The sequence below is a fragment of the Cyrtonyx montezumae genome, unplaced genomic scaffold (assembly GCF_038088225.1).
Source record: "Cyrtonyx montezumae isolate F1298 unplaced genomic scaffold, pur_monq_1.0 scaffold_13, whole genome shotgun sequence".
NCBI classification, from domain to species: domain Eukaryota; kingdom Metazoa; phylum Chordata; class Aves; order Galliformes; family Odontophoridae; genus Cyrtonyx; species Cyrtonyx montezumae.
The window spans coordinates 23,038,192-23,065,065 of NW_027071859.1; the positions used below are offsets into that span (position 1 = coordinate 23,038,192).

Genomic DNA, 26,874 nt, shown 5'->3' on the forward strand with positions numbered 1-26,874 from the left:
GGCTTCAAACGATGTGTAAAAAAGCCAAGTAGTTCAGAAAAGTTCATTTATTGTACTCACAAATCCTGGGATCTCACAGACTGTTTCTCGATTATTTTGCTCTGGGTCACAGTAGATCCGCAGTTTTTGTATATCAAACTGTAATTTAAGACATAAAAGACAGTTTTAGAAAAAGATCTGACATTATATGTTTAAACAAGACTCTTCTTACTTTATATCATCCACAGGTTTAAAAAATGGACATAATATTAAAAGCTACTGAAAGTGATAGCTCTATGTATCTACTAGAGTTAAAAATCAATGAAAGATGTAGGACTACTTTAAGTGAGGTTTCTTACAATGACTCATACATGCAACCAATCCAACATTCTGTAACAGAATTATTTAAAGAATAATAATCAAAAAAAGATTTTGTTTTCTAAAATACTAGAAATAAGCACCTTCAATCCTTGGTAATATATCCAAACACACACACCAGCTGCTAATACCATTTGGAAACAGTTACAACAGCTCAAGTATTAGACTGGATGATCTTGGAGGTCTTTTCCAACTTTGGTGATTCTATGATTCTAAGTAAAAACAACACTTTCCTTTTCACCACAGTCCTGGTTAGATATGTCTGACCTGCCTCTTCTAGATTACAGATTACTGTATTGTGGTGGAGCATCAGAAAGCATTCCTGACACCTGGAGTAATTTAGAGTTTAGATGTATAATGTAAAATTATAAGAGGTAGCCAACAGAAACACTGGCAACAGGTAAACAAAAATGTGTGTCATTCTGCTCTGTCACTGTAGGGAAACAAAAGCAATGAAGCCAGCTTTGCTAGCATGAAGCTATCATGGCCACAAGGAGAAAAAAACCCCAATCACACTTAACAGATCCTAAGTTTGACAAGTAGGGGTAAGACTGAAGAGAATATCAGGTCTGTTAATATCATACATAGCAATATGTGTGTTCAAATTTAAAATGCATTAACTAGAATCTACGACATGTTAGCATATACTCAAGTTTATTATCATAATATTGAAAGGGACATAAACCAATAAGACTCTAATTAGATGGAGAACACCTGCAAAACATCACTAGAAAGCATCTGAATCATAACAGCCAAAGAAAATTCACATAAAAGTTTCTGAATAATCTTCTATCATACTTTGTATCCAACTCCAATTGATTGCCTTTTTAAAGGATTACAAAATATCTCTTCATTGAAGAAGGCAAGTTCATTAAAACATTTCTAATCATAGTTTAAATAGATATATTCTACCAAAGTTTGACTGATAATGCCTTGCAGAATATGTCACAGCCTGAGAAACTGGAGAAAAATACCTTTTTTAGATATATATATATATTTTTTTTTAATACAAAATTGTAATGTGAGGCAGATTTTCTTTTCTAGTTCACTATGAAGAGATGATCTGATACACCTCTACATCCCTAAAATGTTTTCATTTTTATTTTAGATTATAGGTTTTGCAAATAACATTCTTCAGCTGAGAAACTGTATTACTGGGAAATCTATGAAATCCAATTCTGCAGAGACAAAAAAAAAAAAAAAAAGGTACAACAATCCTAAAATCCTAGAACATACAAAACTATAAGAATGGGAGAATCTTGCACTGACAGGGAAAACATGTGAGACTATTGATTATAATTCCAAAATCTCAGTGTCCCTTGAAATAAGTACGTACCAGAAATCTGTGGGAAGCATTCACTGTTATTCATAAATTAGATTACTATACAAACTATACTTCTAACAAAAATGCTGAGTCACACACACAGAATGTCATCCAAGTTTCCATGTACAGTTTTAGAATACGGTAATAATAGCACTGAACCCTGGCTGCAAATGCACAAAACTGAGAGTAACTGATTAACAGCATCTGAATAGAGTTAACGATGATGATGCAGAACACATTAACATTTTTTAATAGGGACAGTAAGGGTCATGAAATTGAACACTGGAGCATGAAAAAAGATAATTATGGCTTGCAAAATGAGCAGAAAAATTCTGCCAACTTATTAATGCTTTTATCCCTTTGCTCACAGAGTTACAAATGCAAGGAAAGAATCTATTTTTGTCATCATTTGGAACAGACATGACAGTCCTCACCACTGCTCTTACCCATATAGCCTGATGTTACCAACTTGTTGGTGTTTGCATGCACCTGAAGGCAAGAGGAATGTAGCATTCCTCACAGTAGAGAAACACAATACAATGGTTTCAGTGTTTTTTTTCCAGCACAGCAGTCAAGTAGTGCTCCCTTGTGCACCCAATATTTGCAGTGCAACATAGCCAGCATTGACAGCCTTCATACTTTCTACATGCAGCTAGCAATGAGAAAAAATTTTTTCTTTCTCACTTGTGTTGACGTAGCTCACACAATGATGGATGAAAATCACATGCAAGTGTCAAGCACAGAGGATATACTCTGATATACTGCCCACCAAATTTGAGCAAAGTACTGCATCAAATTAGTGCCTCACCAAAAACCAACATCCCTGAAACCTGTGTCACCAACCGAGTACACCATATAGGACAGACCAGTTGTGCTGGGTTCTTCTGGCAATTCACATTCCCTTAACTACTAGAATTTTATATATTAAATTTCAACCTAGACTAGAAGAACAAGTGCAGGAAAATATAAAGCACCAACACAACACCAACTTACAGTACAAGTGCATTAACCTAGTATTTAAATTACTGTTTTTAATGTAAGCATACCTGTACAGTTTCCTCCTTTCCAAAATACTTTCCTATTTGGGTTAGTCCACTGATGTAAATACCTAAAACAGGATGTAATGGCTTTGTTTCAATTTCTTGGTCATCTATATACAAAGTTACAAAGTCTTCTGTAACTAAGAGACGAATTTGATGCCAGCCTTCATCAAACAATGTCTAAAAAAGTGAAGAAAAAGGAAATGTTTAAAACAAAATTACTTCTAAGTGACAATAAAGCTCATTTTGAACACTTCGGCTACCAGCTAATGGTTGAGATTTTTCCAGGATTTGCCATACAAACATTTACAGTTGCATGAGCAAAGAAAGTTATTAGTCAAGCAATACTATAGCTGAGAAAATTATATTTGCTAATAAATAGTCTGTGCTTCAGAATTATTTTAAAACCAAACAGATATTTTCAGTCTGATTCGGAACACATTGAGACTTGTATTTGTTGCAAATATGAAGCCTGAAATGCATCTTTTTCAGTAGAAGTATAATGGCTCGAGTACTTCAGATCTTAAATAGCAGTATAAATAAATCAGCACTTGAAAAACTTTCTACTCAATCTTTTACAGAGAAATTTTAAAGACGTGATATTGGCAGAAAGAATCACAATAGTCCAAAAAAAAAAAAAAAAAAAGAACCATTAAATTCATCATATCACAGAACCTCAGCTTAAGATTTAAACAAATTTACATAGATAACAAAATAAGTGAGAGCTTTACAGAAGTATTTATCACTTCTACCTAAGAAGAAACGCCATCTTGTTTCTTTGCCTTAATATCAAGAACTATTTTTTTTGCCTAGCCTAGACTAGATGTTCACCTACCATGTAACTGAATTTACAAAATTCATCCCTCAGTAAGCTCAAAAAAATAACAGTAATTTAAACATACATCACTATGTATCTTTACTAACTTTTGCAGGCATGAAAATAAATTAATTTCACTTCACTTAGTACACTGATAACTCCAAACCTAATGCCTCCTATTTATTTCCACAGAAACTACAACAAATGCAAGGAGCACAGTAAGACTACTTTTTGAAGCATATTCTCCGCTGTAAAACACACTTTTTTAACAAAGCCACCAGCATCAGCTATGCATTTTTGCCAGCAATGAACAAGAGCCTGCATAGTTCGCTTGTAAAAATCTGAATCAGTGGAGGTGACCCACTTTTGTTGCCACCACTGCTGAAACACATCACCCACCACCTCACTGTGCTCACATCCACTGTTTGGACTCTATCAGTGTTCAACAAGCATTGATGAACATCAGTAGGTGCCATTTTATCCTCACAGAGGAATTCAACAATACAGTTTTGCTTCACAGACACTATCCTGGCAGATGCCCTTTTGTCAGACTGCCAACTGTTGCACAGCAACAAAATGGAATGGAATGTTGTTGGGAAGGTTCAGCCACTACTACCATACTACAAACATCTGGCATTGACTTTCTGGTCCAACATGGTAAAATAGAAGGCACCATCGTCATTAAAAAACAAAAATACCTAGGACTGCAGAAAGTGTTTTTTATCCCCAAGATACCCAAAACCTTACAAATAATGCACCAGATTTGCTTATAAATGAGATTTCCAGCAACCTCAGGTAAATTGAGGCAGAGAAAAATTGGAAAGAAAAAGCAAAATTCTTCATTTAATAACAGAAGAATAAACTATTCCCCAACAAAAGCCTTGTAGCTAAGACCTCCTCTTAGACATCAGACCTCCTTTCTCTGAGGATTTATACTGCAAATTCCTTTAGCCTCATTTAGAGTAAGAATTCAAATGCAGGCCCCAACTTCCCAGAAAATCAGAATCCACTTGGCAACTCAGAGATGCAATGGTAAATCTTTACTTTTTTTTTTTTTTTTTTGCCAAAGTGTCCCTCTTTCTTGAATTAAAAAAATATTCCCTGATCCAGGAACAGTAATCTCCAGGCTATTCTCCAGGTGTATTCCTACACCGGTATGAACACAAGAGTGGAGACATTTAATCTCCTTTCTGCAACTTAGTTCATCTTTCTCACAGATGTGAATACTCCACTGGAAATTAATGAAAAGAAGACTGAGAGGAAACCTACAGAATACAGTAAGAAACAATAGAAAATGTTTCCACAAAGAGGGGAATCCCTTTAGTGAGAAAAAACCAGCAGCTGACAGGAATTTCATTCAATAGAGAACTAAACAAATTCAGCCTGAACTTAATTTTGTAAAGTGCTTTTCTGTAAGTAACTCATTTCATGATGTGTTTACAAGGAATTTAAGATGCTTAACAAACAAACACTCACTAAAAATGGACTACACTAATTCTCACCTCCTAGCCTCTATATCAAAGGCAGAAAACACTCTCCAGCATATGTTAAGACAAGAGTTGTGTGCAAATAATTCTCTGTGATCTTCACAATTTACCTGCTAGAAACTGCTGAGTAAAAAGCACCTGCAAAGCAGAGGTGCTCAGGAAATATGAGTGAAGTACACACTATCCATTTTTAAATGTCTTAGCAGCCAATAATAAGAAACAGGCATTTAAAAAAAACTCATAAAGAACAAAGGAAAAATACAGGTTTAAATGAGTATTCCAGCACGATGCTGACCTATTTCTTACCTTTACACGAGGAGCAGCAAAAGTAATAACCTGAGTGCCATTTATTAAACTTGTTGTGGTGAATGATAATGTCTTCTCTTCTCCATTAATTGTGACTGCTATCTGTGGTCTCTTATCCAGGCTTAGAACTCTCCACAAATCCCATGTCTTTTTTACTTTAAATCTTTGAGTGGAAACAAACACATAGGATGGAGGCAGACCTTCTGGAAACACATTCCTAAATAAGGCAGTGGAAAATAGGAAGGACAGTACATGAGCACTTATATAAATCGTAAGTTTCTCTCACTTTAAAGAAACAAACATAAAAATATTACTACATTTAGAACCTTATTTATAAATGTAAATACCTTGTCAACTCTGACAGGTCAACACGGGAGGTTACTTCATAAGCTTTAGCATTAGTAGTTGGTATTTGAATTCTCTTTTTAACCTTTTTCTTCACACCTAGTCCTACAAGAATGTCAAATCCTTTTTCATCTCGAGCTGCTACTGGAATTCTTGTTGGGCAAACAGATTCTACAAAGTAAGAAATGCATACATAGTTAAAAATACAATTTAAAACAATCAAAAGGTAACCTCTCATCTACTTCACCTTTGTAGCTGTCTTCCAACAAATAAAAAAGAAACTTAAAACTGCTGCTGAAATACAAGAGAGAGCCAATATGCAGAATCCTCTGAGACATGAAGTGAGTATACAGAGATGTCACTTTTTACTGCAACTACACACTGTTATTTTTATTTGTGACTAATTGTAGTTATACGGCACTAGAATATTTGTCTAATAAAAATATTGGACATATTTTAAAATTAATGGTCTCAAAATGCTACAATAAATTGTATCATGGAATCATAGAACAGGTCAGGTTGGAAGAGACCTTAAAGATCATTCAGTTCCAAGTCCTTATGTGGACAGGGACACCTTCCACTCGAGCAAGTTGCCCAAAGCCCCATCAAGCCTGGCCTTGAATACCTTCAGGGCATCCACAAACTCTCTGAGCAGCCAGTTCCAGTGTCTCATCACTCATTGATGAAAGAATATTTTCCTCTTTTAGACTAAAATATTCCCCTTGTCCTATCGCTATCAGACCATGTAAGAAGTCTATTCCTCTCCTGTTTATGAGCATCCTTCAAGTAGAGAAAGGCCACAATTAGGACTCCCCAGAGCCTTCTCTTCTCCAGGCTGAAGAAGTCCAGCTCTCTGGGCCTCTCTTCGTAGATGTGCTCCAGTCCTCTGACCATCCTCCTTGTCTCCTTGTCTAGACCCATTCCAACAGCTCTGCATCCCCAGGCCTCAAGGCAGTACACTCCAGATGAGACCTCACAGGGACAAAGCAGAGAGGGACGATTCTCTTCCTTCTGACCACCAATTGCTCAGGATACAATCAGACTTCTGGGTTGCAAGCACACACTGCTGGCCCATGTTGAGCTTCTTGTCTACCAGAATCCCCAAGTGCTTCTCTGTAGGGCTGCTCTCAATGACTTCTTCCCCTACTCTGCACACATACCTGTGATTTCCCTAGCACAGCACCTTGCATTTGGCCCTGCTGAACTCATTAGATTCTCACGGGTCCACTTTTCAGGCTTGCCCAGTTCCCTTGGGATGGCATCCCTCCCTTCTGGTCTATAAACTGCACCACTCAGTTTGGTGTCAAAATTGATTTTAATTTCTCTGCTGCATTAGCAATTCAGATTAATTCAGTCTCTTTCCTAATTATAAAATTAGACTGAAAATCGATAAAGTTAGAATTATTTACAACTATTTTTTTTTCCATCTTCTCTCATTCAAAAGTGGTTCTAACCTATTTTATTACACTGGTATCTGCTTGATGATGCACAAATACTGTGTGGTATTCTTTCCATGGAAACTAAGTTTACTGTTATCTGTTTAATTTTTTCTTACATAAAACCAATACTAGGCAGCAAAACTAAAACGTTTAAAAAAATGTGCAAGACAGAAAAGCGAAATTTAATTCTAAAGCTAATATTGAATTATGGCATAAAATTAATTAAAAGATCGCAAATGCTTCATTAAAATTATGCTAAACTATATGTTCTCATCACTCATTTTCCGTTTCTTCTGAAACATCTCTTCATAGAAAAAAAAAAAAAGTTTGGAATAAGTTCCAAAGAAGAGGTGGAGAGTTCTCTCACCTCCATCATGGTGGAGGGGCTGAAAAACTCAGGTTTCAGTGCCAGGGAATTGTCAATTCAAAGGTTTAGAATGGCATTTCTTTATAATACAAGCAACATCACAGTTTCTCTTTTTAGCCTTTGCAAGGGAAATCAGAAGCTATCCATTCTGGTGGAGAAAATGGGATATATAACCATCAGTAAAATCTTGAGCTAGAGTGTCTGCACAAACTATCTATGATGGGAAAGGACAATCGACCCCAACAGGATGTGTCACAACTGCCTGGAGAAGCAGCAAGAAACTGCATGCATACCCCTTGGATTTCTTTTAATCTCCATAGCAAAATGCCAACAGAGTCCCTCCAAAAATATATATATTACTAGTTATCTGCCTGGTTGAATAAAAAAGGACTGTGATAAGTCCCTGCTTAAATAAAGGAAACTATAGTGTTTACCTTCTGAATGCTACAATGAAAAAGATAGAAAAACACAACATCGCTTTCCTTCTTATTTGCCTCAAAGAACAGATGTAGGATTTAAGTCAACAAAATAACATTTTATTCTTCAGGCTTCTTCACTGTACTTAGAAAAAAATTCCATGATATTGCTACATGTGTCATTCTCTAAAGCTGGATAATGGTCATATTGTCATTAATACAGATTACAGACAACCATGTGCACTGATAGATAACGAATGTATAAATCTCTTCTCAGTCACAGTATTAGAAATTTACTGTAAAATCAAACGATGCAGAAATTAGATTATTTTATGTGAGAGGGTCATCATTCTGAAACAAACAAATATAAATTAAGCATGTGCGAAACTAAACATTAAGAAACTCCTGTTTATTTACAGTGGGATGTTGCAGAACTACATAAAACCATTCACAGTAAGGCTGACCATTAGGTTTTCTGGACCATCTTCTGGCAGGACTACTCTGACAACTAACTGGGCCATTACCAAGGATCCAGAAGTTAAGAGATAAGTTAGCTGTCTTCCACTGGATTTTTCCAGTTCACAGTCCCAGTCACAGCAACTCACCAGCCTATAATTATATCTTGTTCCCTTCCAATGATTTTATATAGATTCCTGATACTTTAATTTTCATTCCTGAAGCATGAAAAAGCTTTTAGATGTTAAATCCCATTATTTGCCTCTTAGGTTTGCATTGACTATTATTTTTACATCCATTCGTGACAGACAATCTCTTCTGAATTTTTACTGGAGAATATTATTAATACAGAAACACTCAATATCCGTAATAAGAAATCTTAAATATTTGGGGATGCTTTTAGCCATATCTGCCTTTCAGAAACTCCTGTCCTTTCTGAAAAACAAGATCAGCAGCTGTTTTCACCCTGGCATACTCTGAAACAAACTAGAGTTTCCAAAAGACATGACAGCCCTCCTCCCACAAGGCACTTCATATCAGCACTACTTGCCACACAACCCAGCAAACCTCAACCTTCCTCTTTGCAAAATGGAAATACTGCACCCTGTGCTCTTATGTTCATTAAATAACAAGCTTAGAAACACTACAGAGTAAAATTGCAAAACTTTATGATCAACCACATGGAATTTTCTCAGCCAGATCACTGCTGCATTGCCCTTATAGGACTTCCTCTCTCAGAATCAAGATCCAACTTCACAATATAAAATAATCATATAATTCATGTATAAAATTTTCCCAGCTTGCTAGTCTTTGAGTTTGTCCGTTAAAAACATTGCAGGTAGAAACAAAGCTGCCAACTGGTCCGACCACTCTTCACAAGAGGTATCTCTGAATGCCACTGTTTTGCACATGTAGTCAGCAGTCTAAGTACAATTTAGTACTGCAAGAGTTGAGTCAAATACTGCATTTGAATTTTAAGGACCCTAGCTAACTAAGCATCGTAGAATTATTTAGATTAGAAAAGACCTCTCAGATCATCACATCCAAGCATCCACCTAACACTAAAAAATCCACTGCTAAACAACATCACTAGATATAATCCTGAAAGCAGAACATTCATCTTGACAAAATATAGTGGTTATTTAAAGAAAATATTGTGCTTATTTTAGGAAAACTGCCCCGCATGAATTTTTATTAAAGAATTCAGCTGCACTTAGTTGATTTAACTTTTGGACTGACTTGACTTTACTACATCAGACAGATGGAATTATGATTTTCATAACTTTATCAAGAAATAAACACTATTAATCTCAACATAAATAACACTTTTTTTTTTCCAATGAAGTCAATACTCCATGCGAGAACAAATGAAAGCTATTTTTTGCTCTTATTAAGTGCAGAAATATGGAACAACTGAAATACGACTTCCACCAATTCTTGGTAATAAAACACATACTACATTGCACCAAAGCAAATTAACTGTCCTGAGTGACAGGCTTTTAGATAAAACTTGCTTGCTTTTTCACATACAGGAAATACATTTATTTTTATAAAGTTATGAGAAAACTCCATGCAATAGCACTGCTGCAGCATTCTAAAACTAAAAAGTCATTTTATACTGTTGGTCTTGGCTAATCCCCCTACAAAATCCTTTTTACAAAGATCAGCTTGTTACAATTCCAGGCACCTTTGCCAACAGTCTCTCCTCTTTTTTTTCTTTTTTTTTTTTTTCCCCCAACACATGCTTGTAGAAGAACTCTTGTTTGGAATAATAGGCCATCCTTTCAACTATCAAGAAGAAATGCTGAAACATGGACAAGTATCAGCTGCACCAAGGAAAAGGGATGAAGTAAGCCCTATATCCTCAGCATTCTGATAATTGCTCAAATAATTCAGTGTTTTTGAACATTATCAATGCAAAAAATTAGGCACTTAGGGCAAAATTCTACACACTGAAATTAAATTCACAGTGTTTGTCAGATAAATAACATTTCAGGAGAGATTTCTGCAAGCATGATCAAAAAGAAAAATCATAGGAAAGGTTATCAAGAGCCTAGAGTAAATGCATCATGAATTCTGCTTGTGAAAGAAATCAGCGTGGGTACAGAACTCCATTCTGCCCACCTTCTAAAACATTTTATGATTGCTTACCTTCACAGAGCTTTTGCTTTATAACTTCTTTAATTCTTGATATTGCAATATAATCTTCAACATAAAACACATAAGTTGATGAAGGCTTGTTCGCAATAGCTTTAAGTTCATCCTCTTCAATTTCTGAGCCAACACCAATTGCAAACAAAGTGATTTTATTTTTCCTTGCTTCTGCTGCTACATCTTTGACTTCATCTTGGGATTTTCCATCAGTGAGAACAACTGCTATTTTTGTTAAAAATCTTGAAGATTTTGCAAAAAGATGATCATACGCAAACTGAATAGCTCTTCCTGTTCTTGTATTTCCTCCCAAGTAGTGTATGGATTCCATTTCCCTGATAAGATTTTCAGTGGATTCGTGAGTTCCTAGAGGGATTTCAAGTACAGGGTAATCACTGTACTGGACAACTCCAACTTGAATAAATTTTGGCCCTATGTCAAAATTTCTTGTAATATTGACAAGCCATCTTTTAATTATTTCAAAGTTTTCTGGGCCAACACTGTAAGAGCCATCTAAGATAAAGACTAAATCAGCCGGAGCAGTTCTGCAACCTAAAAAGAACAAAAAAATGAAACATTTTAGTGAACTCATCCACTTTCCTCTTCCACAGGAAATTATCCTTTCATATCAATTAACTGTTTTTATTTGAATCTGTATCAAAATAAATACATATCATTGAACAAAAAAATCAGCCGAGTTTGTTAGATGAAAGATTGTTTCTGTAAGCCACACAGATCCAATTTAGTCTCTGAAAACTATACCATTTTCTGTTTCGTACGTTATCACCAGAAATGACTATGAAATATTTTGAAATTCAGTTCCTTAGCTGCCAACTGCAAGTCATGCAATCAGTGGAGTGGAATTTATTTTTTTTATTCCACATCTCTTTGCACAGATAACAAACAGAAAAACTCATTTTCATTAGCAAACCAAAACACACTGAAGAGGAACTCCAGAATTCAACAGTAATACCCACTCCTACAAATACATTTTAATGGACTTCTGAAACCATTACTTGGCACTTTTAAATCTTGTTATAAAGCCCTGAGTCAGAAGGGAATGCTGCTAATAGTACATTTTTATTTCATTAGAAGAAAAATATTCAGTTAAGCAGCTCAAAATCCATAGTAGGTTCATATAATTGTTTAGCAAACATGATACACTCTACTTAGAAACTTCATCATAACTGCATGATGACATAGGAATGGATTCAGCACTCCCAGCTGTAGCCATCCATACATTGACCTCACGGATCAAATTGCCAACAGCAGGAAATGGACTGACAAATGTTTCAATTGTTCAGCCCTATCTACAGTACATGCACATCCTCAAATGGAAGGAATAACTCTCTGAAGTAGAAAGACAACTTCTATCAATTATGAAAGGAGAGGAGATAACTGATGCACAAGGCACCAAGCAGATGGCTAAAATCAGGAGAGATTAATTTGATCCCACAGCACATGGAGCCTCACAGTTTGTTCTGGATTAACTGGAAGCACTGGACTCTGCCCTCTAGGGCTTTTTGATATATAATATATATATATGTACATATATGTTGTCCCTTATCTGAAATACAAAAATTAATCTTACTTGCTCTTGTTTCCCCATCTTCAGCTGAGATGTAATCATGAAGTACCAGAATTAATAGCATCTGAAAAAGTCTTACAAGCTGTGCCATGTGTATTATATTTTCAAAGTCTTGAGGTTAAACTAGAAAGGGAAGAAACAAAGAAGATACAATGTCATTATAGCAAAAAACAAATGCAAAACTTTATGTTTTAAAACCTGTGCATAAGGAACAATTCGCAAAAGAATCTGCAGGCTCTGACATAAAGCTGGTCTGCAATGGACCTCAGACCCAAAAAGTCTCAGTCAGGCAAAAATTAATGGCATGGCCCTCATAGTCCCCACTGGTCAGCTCTCATCAAGCTGCGCTAAAACTCTGCAAAACAAAAGACCCAGAAGAAAAAAAAAAAAAATGGAGAGCAAGAAAGAAAAATGCTAACAAGCTTTCCTGGCCTCCACCCCATCTATCCGAACAGCAGGAACTTCTGCTCACCATGCAGCTGTGGCCTCTCAAACTAGGGCATATGCAAACTCCTTGCTCCTGTAGGGCATGCATAATATATATCTCACTTCCCTGTGAAGATTTCACAGCAGCCATTAATGTAACTATCCTTGAAAGACATTAAAGTCATTGAACTATTACATAAGAGCAAGATTTCTTGTGGTGAAAACTATGCTCACTTTTGAGATATTTCTTAAAAAGGATCAGCAGAATAATTTTCGAAACGAGCTTGTCTGATTTGCAGAATTAAACTGTATTCCCTCTGTGGAAAGTTTTTTCCATCTCTTCGAGAGCCCTTCTGTATTTCATTTACAACAAACCCTGAAAAATATAAGATACTGAACCTAAAGTATAAAGCCAAATTAAGTACTTAGTATGTCTGTTTTGGACTTCTAATAGAAACCAAAACTGAAAGGATAAACCTAAGACTTAAGCAACCACACAATTAAGATACCAGGAATTATTCAGCGTTCAATGAACGTTAAAGAAATTAATATAGCACTGCATTTTTAATAGCCAAAAGTGATGCCAAACCAATAGTTCTAGAGACCAAACTTCTGTGTCTTCTCAGCACAGTAATTACAGCCCATGCAACAGAAGCACGCTTGAGACTACTTACAGATAGCACTTGCCAAAGTGCCTTCTTTCTACTACCACGAAGAGGCCATCATTAATACCAGTCTAGGACCTCTCCACTGACATTACAAAAAAAATAAAAAACCTACAAAATTAATCACAGATGATTGTGATCTGTCTTTCTTTTTGCTAAAGAAAGATAGAAAGTTGTCTCTACGGTATTCCATATTAGTGTTCACTACTTTCTGCTCTGCCTTTGAGAGCTGAGAAGTTGGGGTCTTCACGCCAACTTTCTGCCACTGGAGCTCAGAAGCTGGCTCAGGCTGTATGGGGAAGCAATGAGGGGAGGTAAATCTGTCCCTGCCCTGAACAGGCAGCAGGACACAGGAGTCTTGTTTGCTCCTTTTTTTCTCTGCATCTGCCGCGGGTCAAACAGTAGCCAGGCACATACCTCAAGGTATTACAGCAAACAATGTGAAATCACTTCAAAACAAAATAAATAAATTAATTAAATTTTAAGCCTCTCATTTTTTTATTTATTTATTTTTTTTTTTTTTAACAAATTACCTGTTCATGAGTAGATTGTACCACAAGTAACCAGGAAATTATCTTTTTTTTTCTTTCCTACCTCTTAATTACGCCAAAACAAAGCAGTTTTAGCATGTGGGAACTCACAGAAGAGAAACTCATACAAGGCTACTACATCAATGCACACATATTGCATCCCACTGAAGTAAAGGTTTGATTGGAAGAGCAATACAAGAGAATTATCACACACATTACCATATTTGTGAAGGTTTTCCTCATGGCTACTTCATTTTTCCACTGTAAATGGGACAGTGCACCACACCCAGAGGCTAAGCAATAGTGATGCACTGGGTGGTAAAAGTAAACCTTTGGCTACCTCCCAGCTCTACAAAACTGTTTAATTTAAAGCTGCAAAGGCCTAACAGACGTGGCCTATCAGGCCACAAAGATCTATCACACATTAAATGAGATATGATACTCAGTTCAGTGGATCTTTATGACTCAGTATTGTCAATCTTCTAGTCTTCACTATGCATGTTTTATCTTATGTCTTTTAATTTTTCTGTGTATTGGCTTCATGCTGGTTACTTGCAACTACTCTAATTAGCAAGTGATGTTTCAAGTAAGCAACAACAGCCCTCTGGGGCATACCTCTCTTGCACAAGGTAATCCTAAATGTAAAGGCCTCTGTTTTGTGCCCCTGATGTAAAGGATTGTAGAGCGCATCAGATATCTTTCAGGTATCTTTGTGACTGTAATTTGCATTGAAAGCTGGGCAATCTTCTACTCATCTCAGAGTAAGCAAAAGGCAAAACCACAGCAACAAAGCTTGGCTTCACATTCCACATCCCACGAGAGCATGGTAAACTACAGAGACAGATAAATTACACATTTTTTTAATTTTCTGTCATCTACAGGAAGAAAATTCATTTAAGTTTGGAACTTGCAACATATCAATGTAGCCACATGCTGTGCCATTTTAGGCAGCTTGAGCTAATTAGACAAGTCAGTGCAATATCTTTGTTGGTGCACTTAATGGGCACTGCAATTGTATGATGTAGCAGCAGCATTTGCACTAACAGGGCAAACACTATGCACCTCCAGCTGGGAAGGAAACGTATCCCAGGTTTCCCACCCAGTGGACAGCCATTAATGAAACCAATAGCCACTACTCGATTTTTTATGAATCCAATGCTTTCCCATATGATTTTTTCATCGTTGATGAGCAGTGCTGTACAGAGCCATTGCTGTTTCAGCTTTTCAGTGACTCATACCGTCCTGCCAGCAATGAAGCTGGGGAGGTACAAGAAGCTGGGAAGGGTCAGAACCAGGTAGCTGACCTAAGCTGACCAAAGGGATACGCCATACCATAATATGACATCATACTAAAAAAATACAAAACTATAGAACTGCAGGGAGTTGGCTGGGGTTGCTCAGAGACTGGCTTGGCATCAGTTAGCATGTGGTGAACAACAGCTTCTGTATACACATACACACACACACACACACACACATATATATATACACACACCTGCATATAATTCTGTTATTTCTCTCTTCCTTTTAGTAAATAGTATTTATCTCAGCCTACGAGTCCTGCCATATTTTCAGTTCTCCTCCCCATCCCACTACGGGTGGGGGGCGTTATCAAAAGGCTGTGTGGTGTTCAGCTGCTTGCTGGGTTAAACCACAACACCTCTGTATGCATACACAGCAGAAGAATTTCATGTCCAAGTTTTCAGTAGGAAACGCAGCTACCTTAGCAGGTCAAACAGCATAGCATTATAGCATTTCCACTCTGCATTTAAGCAAACTAAAATCAGCACCTCTCGTATTTCACAAAGCAGCCTGCTGATGCACTCTTTCCATACACAGCTTTCTAATGCCCAGATATGTGTATTTTACTCTTCCTAAGAATATGTGCAGAAGAAGCATTCCATTTAGAGCAATTTGGAATCTTCCAGAACCAAAACTATTTGCTCTTCAGGGCAGTTTTATCACTATTCAAACTGAAGAATGGAATGAGACTTCATTTCTCTGAAAAGCCTGGTTTCTCTGATATTTTAAGAGATCTTGCTTATCAATGGCACTTAAGTGTTACAGAGGTTGTTTCTTTCTTCACTTCTTCCCATTGCTAGTTTCTACATACAAAAGGAGCTGGTAAGGGTATGATTTTAACCTTTTCCAGCATTCCAAGAAAATAATCAGACTAAGGGTTACATATATTATCTCATCTTCCAAGTATAAATTAACACTTCTCTCATATTACATCACTGTATAAAAATCTCTGAATTCAGCTAGGGATCATTCAGTTTGGCATACAAAGAAAGAAATATTAAGACGTTACAATAACAATGATTAAAAGGACATACTGGAGAATTTCATATTTCCAAAACTTACACAGTAATGTAGAAAATGTACAGTAAGATAAAAACAACCAATTGAAAATTCCAATTTATATGCATTAAGTAATGTGGAAAAGAAATGCAATGTTGTTTCACCTTTTTATATTTAATCTGTTTTCAAAATTAATGAGTCTCACAAATAAAATGTTGAGGCAACTTATATTAACCTTTTATTCTTATTCTTGATATGACCTGCTCTAAACATTCAAAAAGTTTAAGGTTACTCCAAGTCTCTTGCTTTTAACAAGAATTACATCTTCACTCATTTAAAAGAGTAACAGCACTGCCTTGGAAGGGTGAGGTTATAAACACAGTTTAGTCTCAGTTTGTACATAAATGCATACATAAGTGTAGTGCTATACATAAATAGATAAAATCTCCTACATTAAGGAGTGCATTAGTACTCCCATGCCATTTCTTTCTATTTTTATGTAGCAATGAACTATTTTGGCACAATTGTCAGTATAATTACTTTCATGCTAGGACTGTTCTACAGCATTAAATACACACTTACAAAATAGTTCACTAAGTGGGATTGAAAATAAGAATTATGAGTTTAAGTTGCATATACTATGAGTTTTCTTTATTTGTCATTATAGTTAGCACCCGTGCAACAAGAGTGAGAAGTAGTCATATAACAGATCTCTTACAGGTAAACAGCATCTATACTTATTTATATTATAGCTGCTACATAGGAATACACAGCTAGAATACACAGGGACATTTCATTTTCTAATCCCCAAAGCAAGCATAAAGCATTTCATGGACTCCCTTGAAAAAAGACTCGTGAAGATTTCATCCAGGCCCTCCAACTCATTTTGACACGATTAGCCATCTTTCTTTTTAAAACAGTGACAAGGGTAGAAAGGGACTGCTTTATTCCCCCTCCACAGAAAAGCCTACCTGATAAACAGATTAAAGAACAGAGATGGAGCTGCAGAAGCACATGAAAGAAGTGGGGAGAGATGCAAAGAAAAGCCTGCTGCAGCTGAGTACAGGTCCACAGAAGCAGCAGGAGCTGTGCAATGATGATGGCAGAGGGATGCAGTTAGCTAAAGGTGAGTGTCCAAGCACCTGCAGGAAGTGAACAAAGACTGAAGGGCTCAGAGCAAATTCAGCAGTTTCAGGAAGGTTAGTGAAACAGACATATACCCACCACAGACACCCACAGTGTTTCCACAGGTAAAGCAGAACTCCTGAGGCTGCAAAAGGCTCACAAATAAACATTCGAGCTCCACACAGTAACATTTATTTCACTTATTTCAGTAAATATAATTTCCTGGGGAAATATCAAATTTCTCCTCCACGCCACAGTACACTAACCTCACATCTAACCTGCATTCCCACATGCACAAGCATGATCTGTCACTGAGTCACAGAATGGTTTGGGTTGGAAGGGACCTTTATCATCTAGTTCTAACCACCTGCTATAAGCAGTGACACCTCCCATTACACCAGGCTGCTCAAATGTTATTTTATATTTCTCATTCAAAGCTCAATAAAGGCACTAACAACTACTTCATGTTTATGTTTGATACTTCATTCCCCCACAGCTCAGCTACAACTCATTAAAAATAGATGACAACATCAAAAGAACATTTCTTGGACTACTGGTAAAACTTTTAAATCCTCAATCTAGAAGACATTTCAGAAACAGATAAGAAAAAAAAAACAAACGATGAGCAAGTACTTCAAATGAAAAGACTGTGCAAAACAATTGTAATTTTCGCTATTAGTAGTATTCAGTATACAAAATAAATTCATATTAGTTAAAACAACATTGTAAGTTTACCGTCCATATGTATTGCTTTAATACATCCTGCAGCATAAAGCATTATGATGATTAAATAAAAAAGTGGTGAAGATTAAAGAAATGAATAATATTTGGGCAGATTTCAAAAATTTTATAATAGCAGGCTCTTTGGAGACAAAAAAATTGTAATTCTCAACAAGCTGGGTTTTAAAAAAACACCTTGTACATCATAAGATAACAGGTTGACCGTCCTATTTCATGAGAAGTTACGTGTCAAAGACAAATGTGATTGATACATTTTAGTAAAAAAAAAAACCTCTTAAGTGAACTGGGCTATTTTTCACGTGATTCAATAAAGCACAGCAAACCCACAGTCTCCTCCAATCTACAGCACAGAAAGTTTGCATCCATGTTCCAACATCTGAAATTGCAGAAATGTATTTTTAATTTTTTTTATTTTTTTTTTTTTGTCATTTTCCACTTTACTGGACTTACTCCCACTTCAAGATGATGCTGTGGCAGGTTACAGAAATTCGTTCTTATGGGTTAAATTAAAAAAAAAAAAAGCCTTACCACAGCTTTTGAGCTGCTGAACTGATACACAAACAACTGCAAAACAATATAGGATAGGCAACTTATGTAATCAACCACCACTGGCAGCTCAGCATCTTGGCTGCAAGTAATAAATCTGAGGTCTCCCTGGAAACCATGATTTCATCCTGACTGTGAAAGCCCATGCTGTTATTCTCTCTTTATCAACCAGCTTGAGATTCCACAGAATTTTCCTTCCTTCAGCGGATCCAAGGAAAACAAAATAGCCAATCAATGGGATAAAACATGACACTCAAATTGTACAGTTGAAACTCAACTATGCTCTGAAAATAAGATTCAGTGTAAGAAACAGTCAAACTTAATCCTGTCGAAGAGCCAAAAGGTCTAACTTTAAGAGTGCATATGTATGTGCTTAGAAAAAAAAAAGGACAATTTAATCCAATTGACAATTTTAGTCCTGAAGTAATAGCCTAGGAGGCCATTCTGTCTACACACAGGAATGCAGAGCTTAATCGGGCCAATGGTAAGTGTTGATAAAGGAAAGAACACAGCCATTTGGGCACAGACGGCAGCAACTGGTTATTATAAATAGTTTAGATGTTGACATAACATTAACAAAAACTGAACCAATCAAAGCAAACTTCTAAAGCAATGTAAGGACTACATTAGGATTACAACCTAGTTGGCAAGGGATTCACAGAAACTTACATCCATTACTGCCACATTCTCAAAGTCTGCATAAAGAATGCTGGCAGAGAATTAAGAAACACTGTCATTGCTACCAAATTCAGCTGGGTCCTCTTACGTCAGAGAGAAGCTTCCACTCATAGCTCCTCACTTCCTCCTCTTATCCATACATTTATTTTTGTTCTCTACTTTTTAAAAAGGGAAGATAGAGCTGGCTTAATTAAGACACACAATTTGCAATTTCACAACTGCAACATTTTGATTGAAATAAAAAAAAAGTAGCAGGAAACAAGCAACAGGTGATTTAAAATTTTTGATATGTAAAGAAAAAACACCTATGAGCTCTGTCTGCCTCCAGCCATTTTTGTATTAAGAAGTAGGCTGTGATTGCTGAAGGAATGGAAATAGTAGCAATCCTAGAGGTCTTCAACTATCAAAAACTTAAAATAGCCCCAGTTCTCTTCACTGGAGCTAAATCAGACTCTTAGCATTTAGAATAGTTTTGAGGGAACAAATTTAGCATGTTCATACTCAAAGAGCAAAATATCTTTACTACGTAAATATTTATTCTTTCAACTATATCCAAAATTTGTACTTTAATGAACTCTTGAAGGTCTAGATATGCAATGACCCGAGGCAAAGATTAAAACCATGCAAGACTTATCTGCTCAGCTGCTTTCAGCTGCAAAAAGACTAAGGACAGTCCAGTAAATATTCAAGCTCACTTTCTCTAAAATGTGATGATTTTTACAGCCTCTTACGTGACAAAAATTAATTAGACTACATTTATAAAGTATGAAAAATCCTCCCCTGTCCCTAACATAAGTCTTTCCTTCAGTCCATCAGGCAAGTGAGGACAAAGAACCCACACGGTTGAATAAATAGCAAACAGGCAATGCACAGTAAGGTTTAGCAAAGGCATATATTGGGAGATGGCCTCTGCCAACCAGCTCTATTTAACCAGTGTCCCTAGATAAACTCCTTCCCAGGAAATTCTTCTGTATCCCCCAGTGCTTTCAGCTTTGTTTCATGCAAACTTCACCCTAGCTGCTGTAAATTAGTTTCTGACAAAGCAAATAAACTAGTTTATCACCAATGGGTGTCTGAACAAGAAGCTGTTCTGAGTTGTGCATGAAAGAACACCCATCTAGAAGAGAAATGCTGTTTTAATAACCATACAGTTAAGTGAAAGTTCATCTTTGGCAAAGTTATTGTATGACACTGGGAAGAGAAAGGATCACTCAGGATAGTTTTATCACCAAGTTTGATCCCTGTAAGCATAAAGCCAGAGAATATTTACACAAAAAGCATTTACAATAAAAAGCATAATAACCAAAACAAACAAGGAGGTATTACAAAAGGAAGGAAAAATGAATGCTCACCCATCTCCAAGGATCTAGGCTCACAGGGAAAGAACTCCAAAGGAGAGATCTCCAACGAGAAATCCTTTTTCAGTGACAGTCAGCCCTTACATGAGGTCTAAGAGGTGAATCGCCTTCACCTGTGCTCCTAGGGCTGACTGGATCTTTCCTTCAGGTGCTCAATCAGTGGTTCAGGCTGTGACTCAGTAATCCCCATACAATGATTCTCCTTCCTCCATTCCCCTTTATCTTTTCTACTGTTGAACCACCCTCGCTTTTAAGACATTGCACCATATTTCTGATGCTTAAAAGAAACTGCACCTTATTTCAAAGCTGAATTTGCTTGAATTCTCAGGCGCTAGTTCTGTTTTTGACTTTCTTAACAAAGTTAAAAGGTCTCCCCTGCTTCATTCTACGTACACATACAAGCAATCCCAGCCACCACCTGGTCCTGCCCTTCATACAGTTCGCCTTCTTAAGTTTCACGCTGCAATACTTGTTTTTCAAATCCCTTCTCATTTTTGTGACTTTCCTTTGAACTTGTTTTGCCATCATATTTATGAGGCATTGACATAGAACAGGGCACAGAACCCAAACATACTTGCTATTGTAAAATTCCCAAATCAATCCCTGTTTCTATTCAAAAGACATGCACTTCAAGCATCCAAACATACTGGCTTATTTTGCCTCAGCACTGTAGCAACAGCACATATTGAGGCAATTATCTAGTGAATAGTGACAGAAAAAAAGTAATATCTGAAGTTATAAAGAATAAATCTCTGACAAAGAATGACTATTCAGGATGATCTCAAAAGCATTGCTGCTCATGGGTATCCCTTAATTGTCTGCTACTCAACCTGTTTCTACTTAAGAATGCCCTTTGCTGAAGAAATTGAGGCAGTATGGGATGGAAGCAGAGGGTGGAATGCAGCATGGCTTCAAGTCATGAAGAGGGAACTAGTCGGAAGCCAAGCTGTCTGAGAGAACTCTATTAGACTTGCAAGACAGGGATACAAGATGGGGAAGCTGCATGCAGTCCTGGAAATACTGTTCTGAGGTTGTGGGAAGCTAAATGATAGAATCCTTAGAGTTGGAGGGGTCCTCTGAAGGCCACCTAGTCCAACTCCCCTGCAATGAACAGGGATACCACAGCTACATCAGATTGCCCAGGGCCTCATCCAGCCTTCCCTTGAAAGTCTTCAGGGGCAGGGCATCAACCACATCACTAGGCAACCTGCAAATGGGAGGCTGCAATAAAAGTGAAGTCTCTTCTCTCCTCAATCCCCAGTCTAAATGTAGGTAAAGCTGAGGAGGTATCTTACTGCAGTCTGATAAGAAAGGCATAGAAGAGATGGACAGAGTCTTGCCCTGCAGCCATACTGGAAAGTCAAGTGGAAATGGGTACATGCTGTAAAATAGAAAATGTGTAAGGGACTAGAAGAGGCACCAAAATCTCCATCCTTGGGGTTATCCAAACTTGGTCTGTACAAGACCCATACCAGACTACACTAAGTGGGTCTGCTTTGAGCGCGGCGAGATTACAGAATCTCAGGAGGCCCCTTCCAACCTCCACGTTTCTGTGTCTCTGGATCACTTTCCAGAACCCCTCCTTCTTACTCGTGAGTGTCACTGCCAGGGTACTTGCTGTTTAGATGCAGAAACCCTCCCATTCATCAAGCACACTGCTCCTCTCCAGGTCATCTGCCTTCCTATTTGTTTTTAAGACAAGGCCTGTGAAGGTAAGAGGACAGTATGATGAAAAGCAAACAGGAGGAGAAGAAACAGGGTGAGTAAAGCAGGTCCAGATGGCCCTGCCATCCTTATGCCCCAGAAGGACAGAACAGGAACAGCATGCCACCCCTCATACTTTACTTCTATTGCCATAAGGAGGTGAAAGAGAGAGATGAGTAACCAGGAAACAAAGTTTAGCTAGTTAGAGAACATTCTATACTGTAACACCTACCCTGTACCTCCCAACTTCCAAACTGTTTTTTTTACTGTTTACAGTTTTTTAACAAGTAATGGTATGACTTCCCCCCCCCCCCCCCCTTTCATGAGTATCTCCATCTCTTCTCTTTGGATGTTGAAGGGTCAGTGTTTGTATTTACACATAAAAAATGTTCCTTACATATCTTTATGCTGGATTTTATTCATGTAGTACTTTCTACTTGTATACATAATTCCATATTTGCATCACAACTGCTTAGTCATTGCATCCTTGTTTTACAATCCATCCCTTGTCGACACAAGAGAACGAATCCTCACTACTAAGCCAGGAGAACCACAAGTACTACCTCTCCCTATAAAAAAGCCTCTGCTCTCTGTAATACTGCTATAATCTTTCACTTTTAATATCGTTGCTTCCCCTTTTCTCTCAGTCCAGATAATCTATGCTACTGGCCACTTGTTTAATCTTCAGACATCCACAAATCAGGATTAATTGATGACAGGAGTACATCTTCCTCAGCTGCCACAGACAACTCCCTACAAGCTGGCACCACAAGGATGGAGTGGGGGTGGAAGGCAGCATCCTGTTCAATCTTTCCAGGTTACAGCACGTGGGAAGAAGGCAAATTCTTTCCTCCCACTCTACAACTATGAAGCAATCTTCAACATATGGTTTGCACAGTCATCTAGGACCCAGGGATGAGATCTGCTACTACGTTCAGCAGTGATCCCGAACAGTTATTAGCATTTGTCACCTGCAGAGGTTTCAGCAACAGACTTTTTTCCTCTTTTAAGCAATAACTGATTATGTTAAACATGCCTCCTCAGACTACTCTGAAAGATTATACATTGCACAATATTATAGCCCATATTGTAACCAGCTGAAGACTTTCCTATTCTGCCTCTTTCATACCATTCCACTTGCACCTTTTCTGTTCAAAAGAACATAAGTAACAGTTCTGCCTGCTATTTCTCTTCGGCATTAAGCAGCTTAGAATTTGTTAATGATGAAATTGTACTTCAGACAGAACCATCACGTTTCTGAATCAATCACCATGAATTAATTTAATAGGCAGATTAAATTGTCCTCAGAGGTTAGAGCAGCGTAGAGAACATTTTTTCAAATCACTCTCTAGAAACACCTCAGGAGTTCCTGTGCCCTTCAGATAAAGCTTTGGTAGGGCTAATAAGAAGGAGAATATAAAGGAAGTAATAGCTCTTTCTAACCAGAACCGTGGGAGTAAACTCTTATTTCTGCCCAGAACTCTCAACAGCACTTCTAAGTAACACAGAGTCGAACAGAGTGTAGCAAGGAAAAAGGAATTTAACAAATAATCCTAGAATAACATCTCTTGGCTTTTCAGATTAACGTTCACCCCTTTATTTCATATTACAAAGAATGAACTTATTTGTTCTAACAAGACAAATAAGCAAAGTAAGTACTACAAGAACAGCATAGTACTCTGATTGTGTTTTCAAGACTCAGAAATTAGTCTTGATCCCTGCCATCCACCTTCAAACAATGCCGCGTTCATACCATACTGCTGATCACACACTAAACCTGGCTAAACAAGATGGTGCTTCAAAGTACAAATACAGAATCAACAAATGGTTTTGGTTAGGAAGGACTTTCAAAGATCACCTAAGTTCCGACCCCTGCAATGGGCAGGGACACCTCCCACAACATCAAGCTGCCCAAAGCCCCATCCAGTGCCTTACCACAGTCAGAGTGAAGAATTTCTTCCTTTACAGATATATCTTAATCTAATCTACCTTCTTCCAGTTTGTCTTGTTACTACAAACCTTGATAAGGGGTCTCTCTACAGCTTTCTTGTAGGCCCCTTTTAAGTACTGGAATGCTGGTATAATACTCCCCTGGATATTATCTTTTCCAGGCTGAACAACCCCAATTCTCTCAGCCTGTCTTCATTGAAGAGAGAAATGCTTCAGCCCTTTGATTACCTTTATGGCACTCCCCTGGACCCACTCTAACACTCCATATTCTTTGTTTATGCTCGAGGTCCCAGTCCTGAATGCAGGACCTCTTAAGGATGGAGAAGAGAGGGTGAATCACTTCCCTCAACCTGCTGGCTGTGCTTCTTTTAATGCTACACTTTTATACACACAGTCATGTGCACTGATGTCCAACTATCTCCCCTAAGAAAGAAAGAGGAAAGAATAGCATGCCTCACTCTTCACTGAATCACCAAGGTTAGAATAGACCTCCAACATCATCCAGTGCAACCATCCACCTACCACCAGCACTCTAGAGCTCAATATATTTTAAAAAACATTCCGCTGCAAATTATTTTTTTTTAATTTACTAATCAGTCGCACATCTCAAAACATAGAAAATACATGTAGTATATTTTCTGCAGAGACCATGCCACCGAAGTAGGTTCCAAAAGAAAAAGAACATGGCCCATTTGGTAGGACCTGTGGTAAGTTGCTTACACAGTACAACAATGCTTTTGGGTAGGTATGAACAAATTACAGATCATGTTCTCTTGTACTATCATTACTTCAGAGAAAGCTCACAAGTTAAGAAAGCAGGTGTTTTATTTTATGAATTCTAATATATGGGTTTCCAAAAAAAAAAAAAAAAAGGGAAAGAAATACAATGTTATTCAGCATGCCAGAAATTTGACATTTCTAAAGATGCCAGATACATTTTCAGACATATTCCTAAGGTGTTTTTTTTTTTCAAGTTTGGAAGGACTTCTTACTTTTTGTTAAATGTCAGACTACTGCATCTAAAAAAGCAAAAACAAAAAACACATAATGCTGAATGTATATACAAAGGAGAATTCTAATATTTTGTGTTCTCGCTGCTCTCCAAGAACACAAACTCATCACTTTCATCACTTACAGTGTTACAAAGCAAAGTTACCAGGGTTGATCCTGGCACTTGAAACTAAGCATTATACGGCTGGACAAGACTACTGAGCATGCAGCCTCAGTGACTTCATATAAAGAAGACCTGTGGAGATAAATTCATCCATTAGATGCAGGCTCCAATTTGTATTTCTTACAGTAAATGGAAAGTCATGCTTTAAATGCATTACTAGCAAGTAGTTACAAGAGGAGGTGGTGCTAGTGCCTTTCATGGTACAAAACAAAACTTCAAGATTCAGAGTTCAATGCCTGTTTTGATGTTGTCCAACACTAACAAAAACATTACTTGTCCTGTTTTTACTCTCTAAGGTGCGCAAGATTTATAATTATTTCTATATCGGTATTAGAAAATATCTACTAGCTTTTAAATTGTTGAATTCATAAACTGTTACAACTACCGTAATTCAGCGTCATCAGCAAGCATTAAACAAATACAGAATACAATAAAGAAGCAAAAAGAGAATGTTTTATACCCAACTTATCCAAGAGATAGCAATAAATAATTATGTTAACCAATAAATAATTTATGTTAACCAACATACACCAACAGAGATCAAAACAGACCCAGGTAAAGAATTTTTAAACATACTCCATGGTATATGCAATTCAATTCATGGACAAAGTTTTAGTGGAGTTAACATGAATTAAAATGACAGTTTAAAAATATATTAAAACTTTATTTCTACATTACACTGCTCTAATACTCTCACAATATTAGGAGGGCACTATTAATAGGTGTTGAAACACTCTGCAGAACACAACCTCCTGGTTGTGAAAGGCAGTGCAAAATCAAGCACAGCCTTTGCTGTCCAGCCATGCCACAGAGCTTCACCGACTGCGTACCAGAGAGACATTTCTACACTTGTGTAAAGAGCTATCTTGGACAGGAAAATACGAAGGAAGCTACTGAGTGTTCTACTATCACTACTATGTGAAGCAGCATGAGCAATGTATTCACGTGTTTTCGCTTTTGCAAGTTTGTTCCCAACACAGCAACCCCCCACCTCACATTTGCTATTATCTTTAATGGAATAAATCACACTTAACTTAGCTTTCATCTTTGTCTACTAAGAAGCATTATCTCTACCATACATAGGTACAGTTTATTTTGGTCAAGTGTAAACAGCAAATTCTTACTAAGTGACATGCCTTGCTTTAAGAGGCCTCTCACTTCTTAGGTGTTGGTGCGTGTCAGTTATGCACCCAAGGACCACTTTGGAAACTGAAAACACTGAACCTATGGCTCTATGCACTGCTGGCAAAAAAAAAAAAAGTCTTGAAACACAGAACACCACCCATAATTACACCAACCCTCACCATTCTCCTCTTCCATGCCACCTCTAATCAGAAGCTCACCATTTAAGCATTTACCAGTAACGAGGTAAATGGTTCAAAATGTTTCAGAGTGAAGAAGGAAACTAAATCCAGGTCTTCTTCATCTTGGCTAATGCTCTAACCACATAGTATAAAGAATGAACAAAACAAACAACATGTCCTAAGAATTCCTGCTAGATCAATGTTCATAGGTGAGACAGAGGAATTTCTGTCATGTAAATCTTTCTAGGAATTGGGCAATTGTTAAGTACCTACCATGCT

At 37.3% G+C, this 26,874-nt stretch overlaps 1 protein-coding gene across 1 annotated transcript in view; it reads right to left on the bottom strand.

The window, feature by feature from the left end:
- Positions 1–26,874, bottom strand: part of COL21A1 (collagen type XXI alpha 1 chain) — a 98,672-nt gene that overhangs the window by 62,309 nt on the left and 9,489 nt on the right. Inside the window, exons 2-7 of the mRNA XM_065730835.1 lie at positions 12,097–12,216; positions 10,506–11,057; positions 5,679–5,847; positions 5,332–5,548; positions 2,728–2,901; positions 61–138 (exon numbers count right to left, since the gene is read on the bottom strand). Coding sequence (XP_065586907.1) covers positions 61–138; positions 2,728–2,901; positions 5,332–5,548; positions 5,679–5,847; positions 10,506–11,057; positions 12,097–12,184 — 1,278 coding nt within the window. The 5' untranslated portion in view covers positions 12,185–12,216. The remainder of the gene's footprint in view (positions 1–60; positions 139–2,727; positions 2,902–5,331; positions 5,549–5,678; positions 5,848–10,505; positions 11,058–12,096; positions 12,217–26,874) is intronic.